At 40.8% G+C, this 18,752-nt stretch overlaps 2 protein-coding genes across 2 annotated transcripts in view; both read left to right on the forward strand.

Annotated features, from left to right (window-relative positions):
- Positions 1 to 15,797: 15,797 nt before the first annotated feature.
- The window catches only part of LOC126621114 (tetrahydroberberine oxidase-like), a 38,220-nt gene continuing 35,265 nt past the window's right edge, over positions 15,798 to 18,752 (forward strand). The window contains exon 1 of the mRNA XM_050289500.1: positions 15,798 to 16,257. Within this exon, the coding sequence (XP_050145457.1) occupies positions 15,813 to 16,257 (445 nt within the window). The 5' untranslated portion in view covers positions 15,798 to 15,812. The remainder of the gene's footprint in view (positions 16,258 to 18,752) is intronic.
- On the forward strand, positions 16,455 to 17,529 carry LOC126621115 (tetrahydroberberine oxidase-like). The gene has a single exon (XM_050289501.1). The coding sequence runs from the start codon at positions 16,583 to 16,585 to the stop codon at positions 17,405 to 17,407; it is 825 nt and encodes a 274-aa protein (XP_050145458.1). The 5' UTR covers positions 16,455 to 16,582; the 3' UTR covers positions 17,408 to 17,529.

Consider the following 18,752-nt stretch of genomic DNA (forward strand, 5'->3'; position numbering starts at 1 on the left):
GGCTGTCTTGACCATTTCATTTCTACCTTCCGTAATGGTGTGAGTTCGCTTGCTGTGAATGTCATTTTCATTGGATTAGTTTATCTCAGAGAGGACTAGTCTCATTCGGGAAAAAAAAAAAAAGAAAAAAAAAAGAGAGTTGAATTGAAAGGAAGTTATTCTTGCACTCTGTTTTTGCATGAAAAAAATGGATAAGGAGAAAACTAAAATGTGAAAATTTTAAAGAACTATTGCTTATGACTAATTTTTTATTTTATTTTATTTGAAAAGTACGTCTAATTGGATTAAACCATCTATATGCAGATTCTTCACCTCGTCCTTGATAGAAAATCTTTCCTGTCAAAAATCACAGTATCCGTTCCTTTCACAAGGTTAGTTAAGTCGAGTTAAAATAGCGATCATTGAAAACTGTAATTGCAAAGAAGCTTCTGTTGGTGGGTGGGTCTTTGACTTTGTGGTTGTGAGTCCTTGTGACCCTGTTGGATTTTGAAGGGTGTGGATCCCATTTACTGTTAGATGGAGTCCGACCATTCAAGGTCCCTTGTGACTCGGTCCTTTTTACTTGGTAAAAATCTCACATCATGTGATGTGTCTCAAGTCACTCCGAGACATATAGACACAATAAAACGTCCGATAAGAGACGACTAAGAGTTTTTCTTTTCATAGTCTAATTGCACTTACAAACGAATAAATTTATCTTTAGTGGGCACAATGTTGTAACTGTATCTCAAAAAGCACTTACAATGACAATCTGTTATTAATTTGTATATATGCTATAATAACATATCAAGTGTACTTCTATTCCATTGCTGATGACTCTTTTGGATTTTGGTCTTCTCCTTTTGGGGATAACATATCACTACTGTGTATGTTTGAATATTAAAAACTATTACAATTATGATTAAGTATGATAATTTCTTGCACGACTAGTTAACTTAACACGAAATAACAGGTTTCGGGTCAACATGTAATGAGTCAGGTCGTTAATGAGTCAACCGTTCAGAACATATTAACGAGTTGGCTCGTTATCGAGTCATCCGTTAAAAACCTGATAAGATATTATTTGCTAACTCTAGACATTAAGCATGATAATTTCTTGCATGACCCGTTAACCTGGCATGAAACGCCTATTAATGAACCTAGTCGTTAATGGGTCACCTGTTAAGAACCGATTAAGATAACGAATTTGATACGACACGACCCGAATATGACAAACACGACCTGTTGGCATACCTGATTATGATTATGGATGTTTCATTGTTCACATAATACCACTTAATTAATTGTAAAGATTGATGTTTAGTCAAACTGTTGGGTGATTCCCTCCTGTCAGTAATAATTGTGAATTGCACTCTGTTGATCAGTGCACTCAAGACTCCGCAACCAATTAGCACTTGAAATAGTTATTAAGCCCAAAGAATCATCATACGTCGCCCTCGAAGGGAAAAGTTGCGGTGCACATTTCTGGTCTCCAAATTTAGGCACTGCAAATCGTGAACAGTTTTAATTCAACCACCACCAGCTTCTCGATGCCCTACGCACCCACTTCATTAGAGTGTTAGATATGATTTTAGATAGTCTGAAATTAACAAAAAATGATGTTAGAGTTGCAATAATCTTCCCATACATATTGTTGTCCTCCCCCATGAATTTCGCTAAAGTTACTGACTTTGGTTGCTGATTAGAGTTCAAATGTGACTGGCGGGTCAATTTCCAACATACCAACGGGGAAGCTACTCGCTCTACTGATATAATTGCTTATCGGAGGTTGCTAAGACCGTAAGAGGGAAAGTTGTTTTCCTAGGTAAGACTTAAGACTACGATCCTTCGTATGTAAATATTTTTAATTCTGTGTTAGTTCTTAGCATTTGTATTGGGGTGATACTAAGTTGATCTTCCTTCCTCATTTGGCTCATAATTTGTTTGATTCTCATTATTGCGTGAAATGGAGTAAACGGAACTAAGATAAACAAGAAGTGTCGCTCGAATAAGAAGGCATTATGGCCGGGGAGATCAAAACAACTCTAGTTTCAGTAACAATGGCAGCAATAGCTATGGTGTAGTGAGAATTTTCATAATCATGACTAGGATTCTATATAATTTTGTACCTCCTGTGCCGGAGATAGCTCACATTATATGCTTTCTGGTAATGCCTCGTGCATATAGCATGTTTGGTTTTCTAGCGTGTAGCTCGAAAGAAATAGAAATGGCAGAATCTTTTTTAGATGAGCAACTCCATTTCTACAAATTGCCCACTTATTGAGCGATTGAATCCTTCAATTTCTTCAAAATTTGCTTCAGGCCATGCCCATTGCCCCACCGATTGGGTGGGCTCATCTCTCACAGACCAAGTAGTCGGGTGAGAATGGCTTGAGGCCTTGTTTGAGGCTGTTTGACATCAGCTACCCAACAACAACAACAACAACAACAACAAAGCCTTTTCCCACTAAGTGGGGTCGGCTATATGAATCCTAGAACGCCATTGCGCTCGGTTTTGTGTCATGTCCTCCGTTAGATCCAAGTAATCAAGTCTTTTCTTAGGGTCTCTTCCAAAGTTTTCCTAGGTCTTCCTCTACCCCTTCGGCCCTGAACTTTTGTCCCGTAGTCACATTTTCGAACCGGAGCGTCAGTAGGCCTTCTTTGCACATGTCCAAACCACCGGAACCGATTTTCTCTCATATTTCCTTCAATTTTGGCTACTCCTACTTTACCTTGGATATCCTCATTCCCAATCTTATCCTTTCTCGTGTGCCCATACATCCCACGAAGCATCCTCATCTCCGCTACACCCATTTTGTGTACGTGTTGATGCTTCACCGCCCAACATTCTGTGCCATACAACATCGTTGGCCTTATTGCCGTCCTATAAAATTTTCCCTTGAGCTTCAGTGGCCTACGACGATCACACAACACGCCAGATACACTCTTACACTTCATCCATCCAGCTTGTATTCTATGGTTGAGATCTCCATCTAATTCTCCGTTCTCTTGCAAGATAGATCCTAGGTAGCGAAAACGGTCACTTTTTGTGATCTTCGCTAGATTGCTCCGGTCATTAGTGTGGATAAGTATATAAATGGATAGAGATAGGAAAGCAAACACAAGATGTACGTGGTTCACCCAGATTGGCTACGTCCACGGAATAGAGGAGTTCTCATTAATTGTGAAGGGTTTACACAAGTACATAGGTTCAAGCTCTCCTTTAGGGAGTACAAGTGAATGATTTAGTACAAATGACGTTAGGAAATATTGTGGGAGAATGATCTCGTAACCACGAAACTTCTAAGTACCGGAGTGTGGTATCGGCTTGACTTTCCTTATCTGTCTCATAGGTAGATGTGGAATCTTCTCTGGAAGTACTCTTCCTCCATCCAGGGGTGGTATCTGTAACTGGTGGAGATGCACAAGGTAATGTATCAATGTCACTTGAAGCTTACTTGTAGTTTCAGGCTTGGTCAAGCGCGATACAAACCATGTAGTAGGAGTCCCCCAAGTCGCCGAGCTAGGAGATCTGCTGAAAGAGGTAACAGACAAGGTAAGCAATCAGAGCTCCGGCTGATTGTTCACATTCTCCCTATCTTGCAGGCAGCATGAAGGATAAAGAGAAGAAAAATGAGAAGATATGATATGGGATACTTTTGCTTTTGAAGAAGTAACTTTCCACAGGCTTATTCTTGAACTGGGCTGGAGGGTTTTCTGGTTTCCTCCAAAGTATAAGGCCGACTGAAGAATTTGAGGGTCAAAACAAGTCCATCAAATCTAGAGTACGTTTGACCCTGCTGATATGGGATACTTTTGCTTTTGACAGAGTAGTGGATGTATCGGCACGTGTGCTGTTACGCTTGTCTCCACATGCTTCCTTATATCCTTCTCACTTGCCCTATCTGTTCTTCAAGCAGATGCGGTATCTTCCCTGGAAGTATAAGATGTTGAAGATGAGTACTCGAGAGCAATGCCAGGGTAAGGGGTTCCAGGCAGTCAGTTCCTGGCTGAAAGCTTGATTCCAAGTGCTGACTGATTGCTCTCTTTCTCCTTGTCTTGTAGGTAAGAACAAGGCCAAAGGAAAAGACAGGGAAAAAGCATGATATGGGATACTCTTGCTTTTAACCATGATGATATGAGATATTCTTGCTCTAGTATAGCTTGTTTACAGAGGTATTATCGGGGGGAAAGAAAGCTGAATATTTCGAAAGGCTTCGTTGGGAGTGCCCTCTCAGATAAGAGGAAGGGTTGAGCATTTTTGCAGGTCTGCCTGTCCGTTGGGGATGGAGGTCGACATATATAGGAGTCTCCCGAACATCAAGTAATAATGCTATTCCTTTACCCTGCTTGGTCATAGCACGGTAGTGGGAGCTGCCAGCTTCACAAGTTTTAACTCTGTCAGAGCACTTTGAAAAAGTGGTCTGTGGTATCTGGAAAGCTGATGTTGCGTGTGAAGATTACAGACAAGCTTTATCCAAGGAGATCCGGCTCTTGAAGTTGGGAAAGTGGTGCCTCTTCGGTTTTCGAACAAGCAATCCTGTCGGGGATCTGGCTCTCGAGATTCGGAGAACGATGCCTCTTCGATTTTTGAGAAAGCAATCATGCTGGGGGTCTGGCTCTCGAGATTCGGAGAGCGGTGTCTTCGATTTTTGAGAAAGTAATCATGTTGGGAGTTGGGAGTGTTTTCTCGAATATGAGTAAAGGTTGGGCATGTTTGCTAGTCTACCTTGCCACGAAGCACAGAGGTTGACACACAGGGACTTTCCAATTATCCAGCAGTGGTACTGTTCCTTTACCCTCTCTTCGATTTTTGAGAAAGTAATCATGTTAGGAGTCTGGCTCTCGAGATTCGGAGGGCGGTGCCTCTTCGATTTTGGAGCAAGCAATCTTGTTGGGGGTGTTTTCTCGAATGTGAGTAAAGGTTGGGCATGTTTGCTAGTCTACCTTGCCACGAAGCACAAAGGTTGACACACAGGGACTTTCAAATTATCCAGCAGTGGTACTGTTCCTTTACCCTCTCTTCGATTTTTGAGAAAGTAATCATGTTGGGAGTCTGGCTCTCGAGATTCGGAGGGCGATGCCTCTTCGATTTTGGGGCAAGCAATCTTGTTGGGAGTGTTTTCTCGAATGTGAGTAAAGGTTGGGCATGTTTGCTAGTCTACCTTGCCATGAAGCACAGAGGTTGACACACCGGGACTTTCCAATTATCCAGCAGTGGTACTGTTCCTTTACCCTTGTGGGTAATAATATGGTAGCTAGGCCTTCAAAATTTATGTGTCTAAACTTTGTTAGTGTTGTTTCTTTGCTATTCTTTTACCCTTCTTGGTCAGAGCGATGTAGTGAGAGTTGCAAGCTTCACGTGTCTCGACTTTGTCAGAGAACTTTGGCAAAGTTATATGTGGTACCCATGAGCTACTGTTGCGTGTGGGAAGTGGGTGATTGAACAGTACGATTCATGTGCTTTCTACTTCGCCAGAAATCTTCGACAGAATGCCCATAATTTCCGCAAAGCTGAGTGTGCGTGTGACAGGTGCTGACAAGGCTGGAAAAGTAGTCTCAACTTTGTCAGAGAACTTTGGCAAAGTTATATGTGGTACCCATGAGCTACTGTTGCGTGTGGGAAGTGGGTGATTGAACAGTACGATTCATGTGCTTTCTACTTCGCCAGAAATCTTCGACAGAATGCCCATAATTTCTGCAAAGCTGAGTGTGCGTGTGACAGGTGCTGACAAGGCTGGAAAAGTAGGTGCCTATTCGATTTCTGAGATCGGCCCTCGTGGTCTCTGAGCAGCCCAGCTTTTGAGAAAGCAAACCTCTTCGATTTCTGAGATCGGCCTTCGTGGTCTTTGAGCAGCCCAGCTTTTGAGAAAGCAAACGCCTCTTCGATTTCTGAGATCGACCCTCGTGGTCTCTGAGCAGCCCAGCTTTTGAGAAAGCAAACGCCTCTTCGATTTCTGAAGCTTCGTCGAGTGCAGATTTTTATAGAGGCTGACATTAAGTTCCAAAGCACACTTGAATATCCACCAGTAGAATCTCCATTCTTGCACTTCTAAGATCTTGATTTGTCCGACCTCTTCTCTCTTCTACACCTTTGAAAATGTCTGGCCCCTCCGACCGTCGTTTTGACTTGAACCTTGTTGAAGAGGCAGCCCCGCCTTCTCCAGACAACATATGGCGTCCATCCTTCGTCTCCCCTACTGGTCCTCTTACCGTTGGGGATTCCGTGATGAAGAATGATATGACCGCTGCAGTAGTGGCCAGGAACCTTCTCACTCCCAAAGATAACAGACTACTTTCCAAACGGTCTGATGAGTTGGCTGTTAAGGATTCTCTGGCTCTTAGTGTTCAGTGTGCAGGTTCTGTGTCTAATATGGCCCAACGCCTATTTGCTCGAACCCGCCAAGTTGAATCATTGGCGGCTGAAGTGATGAGTCTCAAACAGGAGATTAGAGGGCTCAAGCATGAGAATAAACAGTTGCACCGGCTCGCCCATGACTATGCTACAAACATGAAGAGGAAGCTTGACCAGATGAAGGAATCTGATGGTCAGGTTTTACTTGATCATCAGAGATTTGTGGGTTTGTTCCAAAGGCATTTATTGCCTTCGTCTTCTGGGGCTGTACCGCGTAATGAAGCTCCAAATGATCAACCTCTGATGCCTCCTCCTTCTAGGGTTCTGTCCAGTACTGAGGCTCCGAATGATCCCCCTCCGGTGCCTTCTCTTTCTGGGGCTCTACCGACTGCCGAGACTTCTCCTAAGCAACCTTTGTGAAGGCTCCCTTTTGTTTGTTTATTTTGACTCAAGTATATGTACATATTTGTAATTTATCGGGGATATCAATAAATAAGCTTTCCTTCATTTCAACGTTTTGTGTTAAATCACCAAAGCCTTCTTCGCTAAGTTCTTTGAATTTTCTTTTGTTGAAGCTTGTATGTTGGAGCTTTGTGAGTGGAGCATGTAGGTTGAGGTAGTGTTCCCTTAATTTCCCGAGCGAGGACAACTTCTCGGTTGGAGACTTGGAAAATCCAAGTCACTGAATGGGATCGGCTATATGAATCTTAGAACGCCATTGTGTTCTGTCCTGTGTCATGTCCTCCGTTAGATCCAAGTACTCTAAGTCTTTTCTTAGGGTCTCTCTCAAAGTTTTCCCGGGTCTTCCTCTACCCCTTCGGCCCTGAACCTCTGTCCCATAGTCGCATCTTCTAATCGGAGCGTCAATAGGCCTTCTTTGCACATGTCCAAACCACCGTAACCGATTTTCTCTCATCTTTCCTTCAATTTCAGCTACTCCTACTTTACCCCGGATATCCTCATTCCTAATCTTATCCTTTCTCGTGTGCCCACACATCCAACGAAGCATCCTCATCTCCGCTACACCCATTTTGTGTACGTGTTGATGCTTCACCGCCCAACATTCTGTGCCATACAGCATCGCCGGCCTTATTGCCGTCCTATAAAATTTTCCCTTGAGCTTCAGTGGCATACGGCGGTCACACAACACGCCGGATGCACTCTTCCACTTCATCCATCCAGCTTGTATTCTATGGTTGAGATCTCCATCTAATTCTTCGTTCTTTTGCAAGATAGATCCTAGGTAACGAAAACGGTCGCTCTTTGGTATTTCTTGATCTCCGATCCTCACCCCTAACTCGTTTTGGCCTCCATTTGCACTGAACTTGCACTCCATATATTCTGTCTTTGATCGGCTTAGGCGAAGACCTTTAGATTCCAACACTTCTCTCCAAAGGTTAAGCTTTGCATTTACCCCTTCTTGAGTTTCATCTATCAACACTATATCGTCTGCGAAAAGCATACACCAAGGAATATCATCTTGAATATGTCCTGTTAACTCATCCATTACCAACGCAAAAAGGTAAGGACTTAAGGATGACCCTTGATGTAATCCTACAATTATGGGAAAGCTTTCGGTTTGTCCTTCATGAGTTCTTACGGCAGTCTTTGCTCCTTCATACATATCCTGTATAGCTTGGATATATGCTACTCGTACTCCTTTCTTCTCTAAAATCCTCCAAAGAATGTCTCTTGGGACCCTATCATACGCTTTTTCCAAATCTATAAAGACCATGTGTAAATCCTTTTTCCCATCTCTATATCTTTCCATCAATCTTCGTAAGAGATAGATTGCCTCCATGGTTGAGCGCCCTGGCATGAACCCGAATTGGTTGTCCGAAACCCGTGTCTCTTGCCTCAATCTATGCTCAATGACTCTCTCCCAGAGCTTCATTGTATGACTCATTAGCTTAATACCCCTATAGTTCATGCAATTTTGTACATCGCCCTTATTCTTGTAGATAGGCACCAAAGTGCTCGTTCGCCACTCATTTGGCATCTTCTTCGTTTTCAAAATCCTATTGAAAAGGTCAGTGAGCCATGTTATACCTATCTCTCCCAAAACTTTCCACACTTCGATTGGTATATCGTCTGGGCCTACTGCTTTTCTATGCTTCATCTTCTTCAAAGCTACAACCACTTCTTCCTTCCAGATTCTACGATAAAAAGAGTAGTTTCTACACTCTTCTGAGTTACTCAACTCCCCTAAAGAAGCACTCCTTTCATGTCCTTCATTGAAAAGATTATGAAAATAACCTTTCCATCTGTCTTTAACCGCGTTCTCTGTAGCAAGAACATTTTCATCCTCATCCTTGATGCACCTCACTTGGTTTAGGTCCCTTGTCTTCTTTTCCCTTGCTCTAGCTAGTTTATAGATATCCAACTCTCCTTCTTTGGTATCTAATCGTTTATACATATCGTCATAAGCCGCTAACTTAGCTTCTCTCACAGCTTTCTTCGCCTCTTGCTTCGCTTTTCTATACCTTTCACCATTTTCATCGGTCCTATCTTTGTATAAGGCTTTACAACATTCCTTCTTAGCCTTCACCTTTGTTTGTACCTCCTCATTCCACCACCAAGATTCCTTTTGGTGTGGGGCAAAGCCCTTGGACTCTCCTAATACCTCTTTTGCTACTTTTCGGATACAACTAGCCATGGAATCCCACATTTGGTTAGCTTCCCCCTCTCTATCCCACACACACTGGGTGATTATTTTCTCTTTGAAAATGGCTTGTTTTTCTTCTTTTAGATTCCACCATCTAGTCCTTGGGCACTTCCAAGTCTTGTTCTTTTTTCTCACTCTTTTGATATGTACATCCATCACCAACAAGCGATGTTGATTAGCCACGCTCTCTCCTGGTATAACTTTGCAATCCTTACAAGTTATACGATCCCTTTTCCTCATTAGAAGAAAATCTATTTGTGTTTTTGACGACCCACTCTTGTAGGTGATCACATGTTCTTCCCGCTTCTTAAAGAAGGTGTTGGCTAAGAAGAGATCATATGCCATTGCAAAATCCAAGATAGCTTCCCCATCCTCGTTTCTCTCCCCAAAACCATGGCCACCATGAAAACCTCCATAGTTGCCTGTCTCCCTGCCCACGTGTCCATTTAAATCTCCTCCTATAAATAACTTCTCCGTCTGAGCAATTCCTTGCACCAAGTCTCCAAGGTCTTCCCAAAATTTCTCCTTCGAACTCGTATCCAACCCTACTTGAGGTGCATACGCACTAATCACATTGATAAGTTCTTGTCCTATTACAATCTTGATTGCCATGATTCTATCTCCTACCCTCTTGACATCTACAACATCTTGTGTCAAGGTCTTGTCCACGATGATGCCAACACCGTTTCTCGTTCTATTTGTGCCCGAATACCATAGTTTAAACCCTGAGTTTTCTAGATCCTTTGCCTTACGCCCAACCCACTTAGTTTCTTGTAGGCACATAATATTTATCCTTCTCCTCACCATAACTTCTACTACTTCCATAGATTTTCCCGTCAAGGTTCCTATATTCCACGTTCCTAAACGCATTTTGCTCTCTTGAACTCTACCCTTCTGTCCTAGCTTCTTCACCCTTCCCCGTCTAATAGGATCAAAGTACTTCTTTTGTGTGTCCCGTGTAAAGTTGATAGGAGCATATGCTCCCAAACAACTTTGAGTGGAGTCGTTCGAAAAGAAGTTTCTATAGCCCCCTTGCTCATTTAACACTGCATCCGGGTGCCGATGGAGATACATCGACCCTTGCTCACTTATCACTGTGCTCGGGCCACACAGCGCGCCACTTACGGGTGACGCCCTAGCTTTAGCGCGATTTCGTTCTGGATTCATTTTCATAAGGATTCGACGTGATCATGGAGTGCCGGCTGTCGACTACCTGACGCCCTCCCCCTCCTCCTTTATCCGGGCTTGGGACCGGCAATGTAAGATAAACTTACACGGCGGAGTTTGACATCAGCTACCCACGTTATAAATTTTTTTGCGCCGGGCGCTTGAGCGCAAATCGTTTGACAAAATCTAGGTGGTAGGGCCCGTTCTACACTGTATACGAATCTGGGCTGTTGGATTTCCCAAATCCACCAGTCCTTTTTAATCCTGATTATAAAAATTCAAAAAAAAAAAATCCCTAAAAGACTTTGTTATCCACGTGGCACAACCATGGCGTGATCGGAACAGAATTGTAATTTCGAATAATAACACTTGGCCTGACGAGATTAGTTAAAAGTCCTGATCGAAATTAAACATAAAGTTATTTTTTAATATAAAAAAAAATTAATGTCAATTGCCCAGCCAATTTAGTTAAGGGTGGAGATGGACTCGGACTATTCATGTTTACTAAGGCAATAATTGTCAATTGCCAATAGCCTGGGCAATTATCGCACTCAGAGGTGGAGTTGCTCTTAGAGTGTAGTTGGAAATGAATTTCGGATATAGAACCATGTGTTATAATATCTATGCTACTATGTTAATCGTTGTCTAAAACGAAGGCGTTTTGAGCCACGGGTGAAAATCATCGTCTGAAGTGTCGCACTTTAAACCTCAAATAAGCCGAGGGCGGCTAGCTGATTCTCTGGTTAAGCTAGGACAGATATGTAAACCAAGAAAATAGTTCACTGGTCTGTGAGAAGGCGGCACTTAATAGTAGGCGACAAGCTGATCGTTGCAGCCATCTTGGAAGCGATGAGTTATTTGCTGATGTGTCCACGACATAATCATGTCATATGCTAAATTTCATACCAGAATCTTCTTCACTTTGAAGTTTCCACGTAGAAGCTTCCAATGTTGATCCAATGACTGCAAATTTCTTTCAACCTCATAGCACAAAGTGGAAACATCAACCAGATACGTATACGTTGAACTCTAAATATGCCATACGCTAATGAAAATAATTATGGAGACATTAGACAAGTTTCGGATAGGCTTATATTGGTCAAATACGCTTCTTCCATAGGCGATTTAAGCACGCTTGGGCGTTGGGCTGCCTCATCCAATGCCTCAACCAATGTAGTCAGCTTATAAGATAAGGTATTTATCAGCATAGTCTTCGACTCCTTGGACAATTGTGACATGTTTTCTGTTAATGATATGGTATAGATCATATGGTTCGGTTTGGACCAAATATTACACTATCGGATTGAGCAACAAGGTCATTTTTTAAAATAACATTGTTTATGATTAACTTCTTAGCAACGAGGCCATTGAATGAGAATAATTCTAGATTATTGGATGTGAGAGCTTTTAAGATAATTTTGTAGTTATGATTGAGTGGTAATATTGTAATTTTATTAGGCATGATAATTATCTCTTAATAGTGTATCAAATTATCTTTAACATTTTTGTACGCAAGATAAATAGAATTAAGGTGCAAATTATACCTCTAATACAAAAGTAAGCATTACAGTTCAAATTAGTTTGGGATTCTTAGCATGTGGACGTGTAGATTGTAGTAGCATACTATTGCGTGAAGTAATTGGATTGGAGTCCTGGTGGTGTGATTGATATGTTGTGATGTGATAAGCTTTAGCCTATGTTGGAATAGTCCTTGGGTAGACAGCTAAAGGATTCTAACCAAAGGAAAGGGATCCTCTCCGGATCTCTTCTTCCAAATCATCTTCATCAAACAATTTGGACCCTTGAAATTTGATCAAATGATTACAAACAGGAATCCATTTTAAAAATTATAATTGACACACCCCGACCGAGATCAAGGCATGCTGGCCGTTACGTGAGAGTGATGTAGCTATGTGCATAGTGCGGAAGCAATAGAGATAAGAAATATACAAATAATTAAAAACCAAATTACTAGAGTGCACAACTAAACAGGAAGTGATAGGAGTTAGTTACAAAAGTAAACACTCATAATCAGAGCATAATAAGTCTAGGTGCAGTCCAGTAGGACAAGTACTAGTTATACAGTACTAGGAATGTCCTACTATTATTTAGATAGGTCAAAACTACCGACGCCTTCAAACCACCAATAGCAAGCTTACTTAAAACCTAGAGGGGCGTAAAACAGAAAACGTGAGTGGATAAAAACAAATGTTTTACAAAACCATTTCATTACATATCTAACCCCTCGCTGTAAAACATGTATAATTTTTCCCAGAATCAAGATATAAGCATATACATAAATATATATGAAATCATATCGATTCAATTCGTACTTCACATAATCATTTTCATATGTATGTCATGCCAAGATATAATAAAGTAAGCAATTCAGGTAAGAATAATTTCATAGAAATATAACATGTGAGCCGGAACCCCTATGGTAGTCTGTACGGTTGAATTCATAGCTCAAAAGTCACTCTAGCCGGAGTCACTACTATGACCTATACAGCAATATACTGCACAAGAGTCGGAACCAAACAAAAAGGTCTATACTACAATAATGGGTGTAATACAATCATGCTCAATACTACTCTCACATAATAGTTGGGCGATAAATCGCTAGTCACCTATGAGTCGGAATCATAAATAAGGTCTGTACGACAAGACTGTGCACCTAAATTGGATCCAATATGAGCATATGGTGCGGGAGGTGACGTAATAAACAGGCATGTGCCATATCTATGGCTAAATCATAATCATCCTAAGTGCAGTTTTATGAGCTCAACATTATTCAATCACATATCGCATCATCGATTATTCACATAACCAAACACAACTTACCTGAGCTTACCTGAGCGTCCACAGCACCACATTTATATATGTAAATCATTACATACCAAATCATGTATGAATTATAAACTTATATGCATGGCATTTATGGCATATTATTATTTAAACACATATTTCTGGGAAAATATCAAGTATATAATATATACTGAAAACCAAAAGCCCACTCACTAATAAGTCAAAGGGTTGTAGCCCCCGAGTCACCCTTGGATACGCTCGTCATCGGGATAAGTCTCACCTATATGCGAATTAACTATAAAAACGTTATTTTAAAGCACATAGGTAAAACTAGCTAATAACTTCTCATACAAAGCTCAATTTTGGTATTTGAATATACCAACATGACCTACACAACCTCACGAACATCGTGATATTTTTAAAATAATTTTTTTGTGGCTCATGCGCCGGGGAGGGCACGGCCTCACCCGCATCACCTTCAACCTCAAGACGCCGGAACAGTGTCGCCGACGCCAGATTCTGGGCAGACCTGCAACTGCCTTTTTCTCGCTCGTTTTTGCACCATTTTCCACAAAATTTTCACCAAAATGCCACAATTTACGAGAGGAAGAAGGTTATACCTCTTTGGAGCTTCAAATCCCTCGAAAACTCGTCAGGAAAATCCTACCAAAACCGGCCACCTTCGAACCTCATGATCCCAACATCAAAATCGAGCCAACGAAGCACTTCGAGCTTCGTGAGAACCTCCTAGAGCTCGCCGTGAGCTTGGATTGTCCTAAAACATAACCATTCCAAAAGTTCATGAATAGTGCTCAACTCGGAGCTTGAGTTTTCAACGTGATATCGGACGAGTTCTTACCTGAAATGGGTACCAATCAACTCGAAATGGCACAAGGAATGCAATGGTGCCTTTAGAATCTTTGATCTGTGACTGAGAAGCTCACCTCGAGCTTGGTCCGTACGAGGAAGAAAAAAGAGAGAGTGAGAGTCCGAGAAAGAGAGTACAGGAGAGAAGAGAAAGAAAGGGTATAGGTGTGTGTGTGGTCCCAAAATGCACACCAATCAAAACTCTTTAATCTTTTAGTTCTAATTGGGTCCAATTAGTTAGGAATAGAACTAATTGACCCAATTTCTTAACCCAAAATACAAACACACAATACCATGAAACGTTCACGGGTAAAATTGTCATTTGACATCACTGAAAATTAAATATTCGGGACGGGTTGTGACAATAATAATTTTAGTTGTTGAATTAAATTTCTAAGATCTGAATTGTTTGATGGAGAGGACTTTGCCCTTTCCCTAACCAAAGAGCAACCATAGGATAGGCTTGAGTCTATGACACATAAATTATTGTTAAACAGCTAAAGGATAGGAAAAGTAAGCGTTACAGTTCAAATTAGTTTGGGATTCTTAGCATGTGGACGTGTAGATTGTAGTAGCATACCATTGCGTGAAGTAATTGGATTGGAGTCCTGGTGGTGTGATTGATATATTGTGGTGATGTGATAAGCTTTAGCCTATGTTGGAATAGTCCTTGGGTAAACAGCTAAAGGATTCTAACCAAAGGAAAGGGATCCTCTCCGGATCCCTTCTTCAAAATCAAACAATTTGAGTCCTTGAAATTTAATCAAATTGTTACAAACAGGAACCCACTTTAAAAATTATAATAACTTTAGTTTGTCTACTTTAGGCTTACCATTCCCTCACAGATTTGTTTCTGGGAACCCAGACGAGAACCTCCCAGTGGATCACCCATCCTAGGATTACTTTCGCCCAAACTCATTTAACTTCAGAGTTTCGATGGAATCGGAAGTCAATGAGTTCCCAAAAGACCTCGTGTTATAGGGAGAAGAGCATGTACATATAAGACACATTACAACCTCTCTGTTGGTCGATGTGGGATCTTAGAGAGCATGTATGTCCTTATAAATAAAAAGCTGCAGACAACATTAAAACAAAACCTTGAATGCAACAAACAACCCAACGCTCTACGTGAAGTCTTTCTCACTCATGAGAAAATACTTCGCTAATCCCTTCGTCAACTCATATTTTCTAAACCTCTTAATCAGTTCATCCCTTTTTTATTGATTAGTTTGGTGCAAAAGTTGAAATTCACTACACGAACAACTTGAAATTCACTAGCAATTAAAACTGAAAATAGCCACGGACATTCGTTGCACAGATTGGGATAGTGGCTCCGATGGATGGCTAAATGGCACATCAATAACTATGTATCCTCAATCTTCTAAGATAGGGATTTTTCTAGGAGTTCCTAAATCTTGAGAGTGGTAAAAGAGCGGAGTAGGATTGTCTCCTTTTTTTCCCTAGAAAGTGTGAGAGGAGTTACCAATATTTTAGTAATATTATAGAAAAAAACTTTATTCATGTAGGTGCACAAGTTTTATGACTCCTTGGACTAGAGAGTATACTTGAAGTATATTTTTTTTATGAAAGCCCCTAAAATTTAATTAAAAAATAGAAAGCATGATTGAATGCTGCAATTTATATTTAGCTTCCTTCTCACGGTTTTCTCTCAATTCATTTTGACAACCTTATAAAATGACAGACAAAGAAAACAACTGCACCAAAAAAAACAAAAAAACCAACAGCACCACAAAACGAAGAGGAAATTGGAGCAAAGGTTCTTAAACTTTCAACCCAATTAGAGCTTTAATCTATGAACTAAAAATTCATAACCATTGATCATTTAACTTGTCAAAATATAGGGCGATGGTCAATTTCGTCAACTTTATTACATAAAGTCTACCTATATATCTTTTCAATTCTTCCAACTCATGGTTACCTATATAAGTGAGTTCAGATCTCATACAAATAAAGATGGAGATCTCACACATAAAACTCGTTCCCTTACTATTTTTCTTCCTTCTAAACTCAGTTTGTTCTACAACTTCAAACTCGATTTCGGAAAGCTTTGTTCAATGCTTTTACTCCCGCATACATTCTAACTCAACAAGCAAAATCATCCTCACTGAAAGCTCTTCGGATTATACCCTAGTGTTGCAATCTTCCATAAAGAATCTCCGATTCTTGAACACATCAACACCGAAACCACAAACTATCATTACTCCTCATCAATACTCTCATGTTCAAGCCGCTGTGGTATGTGCCAAGAAAGTGGGCATACAAATAAGAACCCGAAGCGGAGGCCATGACTATGAGGGCCTATCTTATGTATCCAAATCTCCTTTCATCATCATTGATCTTTTCAATCTTCGATCCATTGATATTGACATAAAGAAGGAGAGGGCTTGGGTTGAGTCAGGTGCTACTCTCGGAGAGTTGTACTATGCAATTGCACAAAAGAGTAAACTCTATGGCTTTCCAGCGGGGATATGTCCAACTATTGGTGTGGGAGGACATATTAGTGGAGGTGGACATGGTACCTTGTGCAGACAAAACGGTCTAGCAGCTGACAATGTCCTTGATGCCAAGATTGTCGACGTTAACGGAAGAATTCTTGACAGAAAATCCATGGGAAAAGAACTCTTTTGGGCAATTCGAGGTGGCGGAGGCTCAAACTTTGGAGTCATCCTGGCCTGGAAACTTAGATTGGTTCCTGTTCCTCCAATTGTAACAGGCTACATGGAATGAAGACCATAGAACAAGGTGCAACCAAACTTGTTTCCAAATGGCAAGCTATAGCTGATAGGATGCCTCAACAGTACTTCCTGCGTTTGGTTATCCAAGCTGCAAATGGAACTGGTACAAATGGTGGAAAAACTATTCAAGTTATGTTCAATTTCGTGGCTTTTGAGACTGTTGAGAAACTTTTCCCTTGGATGCAAGAAAATTTCCCTGAGTTAAATTTAGACCAGTCCACCTTCACTGAAATGAGTTGGATTGAGTCCGCTCTATACGTTGCTAACCTCCCGATAAACGAATCACAAGTTCTGCTTCAGCGGACTCAACAATCGAGGGTATTCTTCAAAAACAAATCAGATTTTGTTACTGAACCTATTTCAGAAGCTGCCTTAGAAGGTTTATGGAAAGCAATGCTTGAATTGGATTCATTACAGTTGATGCTGACACCTTACGGTGGAAGAATGAGTGAGATTTATGATTGGGAAATTCCTTTCCCACATAGAAAAGGAAATTTGTTTGAGATCCAGTATGTCGACAATTGGGTTGATGACAAAGAAACTGAGGAACATATTAGAGGGGTGAGAAGTGTGTATGAGTACATGACACCATATGTTTCAAAGTCCCCAAGAGCTGCCTATTTGAATTATAGGGATCTTGACTTGGGGAGGAACAAGGATGCTAATACAAGCTATGCAGAAGCAAGCGCTTGGGGATTGAAGTATTTCAAGAATAACTTTAGGAGACTTGTTCAAATAAAGACTTCAGTCGATCCTGATAATTTCTTTAGAGATGAACAAAGCATCCCGGTGTTACAGTCTGCGAAGAAATAGAATGTCAACTTGATGGACTTATATGCAACAGAATAAATTATAAATCCTCAGTTAGTCATTGTACTATACCCGAATAATAAGTTGCATTTTACAAATTAATAATATGATATTACTTGTTATAACTGTTGCATGTTTGTTGTAGTTTATGTTGGGAAAAACTTAAGAGTACACAACTCTAACACCAGTGTTGGAGAGACAACACAAGAAAACAAATTATTTGTATTACACACACAAAATATTACAACATACAAACTCTCAAGGACACTCTTTAGAAACTATGACACTCACTCTTTCTAGAGACACACTCTAGACCACTCACACTCCTACAAGACTACTCTTGCTTCTCACTCTCACTTGGTTGCCTACTTGCTTGATTGGTTGATCGTTTGGTTCAACATCACACCCATATTTATAGGTGAAGGCTTGGCATTCTACTAGTTTCTAGTTATTTCTACAAACTAGAACTAGTTTCTAGTTTCTAGTATATTCTACAAATCTCTAGCTTAGATAATTTTAGACTAGCCACCCTACTTTGCATGCTAGAATCTTCTAGAACAATTCCATGCATGTTTGAACTAGAACAACCTAGTTCCCTTATACTGACTAATCTTAATGGGCTGGTGTTGATCAGTAACACTCCCCTTCAACACCAGCTCATTCTTTTCTTCTCGCTGAGTTTACAACGCTTTATCTTGAACACCCATTTGCATAATGTGGGTTTCACATCTCTTGGACTTGCCACTAGATCCCAAGTTTGATATTTCTTTAACGCAGATACCTCTTCTCCTAGCTTTGCGCCACTCAAAATTTTGTGATGTTTCTTTACGCATCTCAGCTTCAGCTGTTTCTTTTACTATAGCTGTGTTGGCGTATTTGGGATTTGGCTTCGGTATTCCTGTTGACCTTCTTAGTTGTGATCGTGGAGTTGATACTTTCACTTCACTAGGTCTTTCTTCTCCTAATTGTTGATACACACCAGTTTGCCAAGGACTCTTAGGTACTTCTTGCTTGACATCGTCACCATCTAGCAATTCCTCGATCTCATCTGGACTTGATTGGACTTGGGCAGCTTGGTCTCCTATTTTCTCCTGCAACATATCTTCAATATCTCTTAAGTCAGGCAACACTTCATTTTCTGAGCACCACCAAGAAGATGCTTCAGCGTCCCATTCTTCTTCTATAGCTAGATATGCTGGCGTCACAATCATCTTCACTTTTCTCCTTTGAGCTGGCGACATTATTCTCTGCAGGCTTTTTTAACCAACAATCATTCGCCATATAGCCATTCTTTCCACAATTGTAACATTTTTCCTCAAACCTTTTATTATTTTGGGACTAACCACGG

The sequence above is a fragment of the Malus sylvestris genome, chromosome 5 (genome assembly GCF_916048215.2).
Source record: "Malus sylvestris chromosome 5, drMalSylv7.2, whole genome shotgun sequence".
Lineage (NCBI taxonomy): Eukaryota > Viridiplantae > Streptophyta > Magnoliopsida > Rosales > Rosaceae > Malus > Malus sylvestris.

Bases quoted from the DNA above. Each gene is read 5' to 3' on its own strand.
- LOC126621115 (XM_050289501.1), top strand. From the start codon at position 16,583: ATGAAGACCATAGAACAAGGTGCAACCAAACTTGTTTCCAAATGGCAA.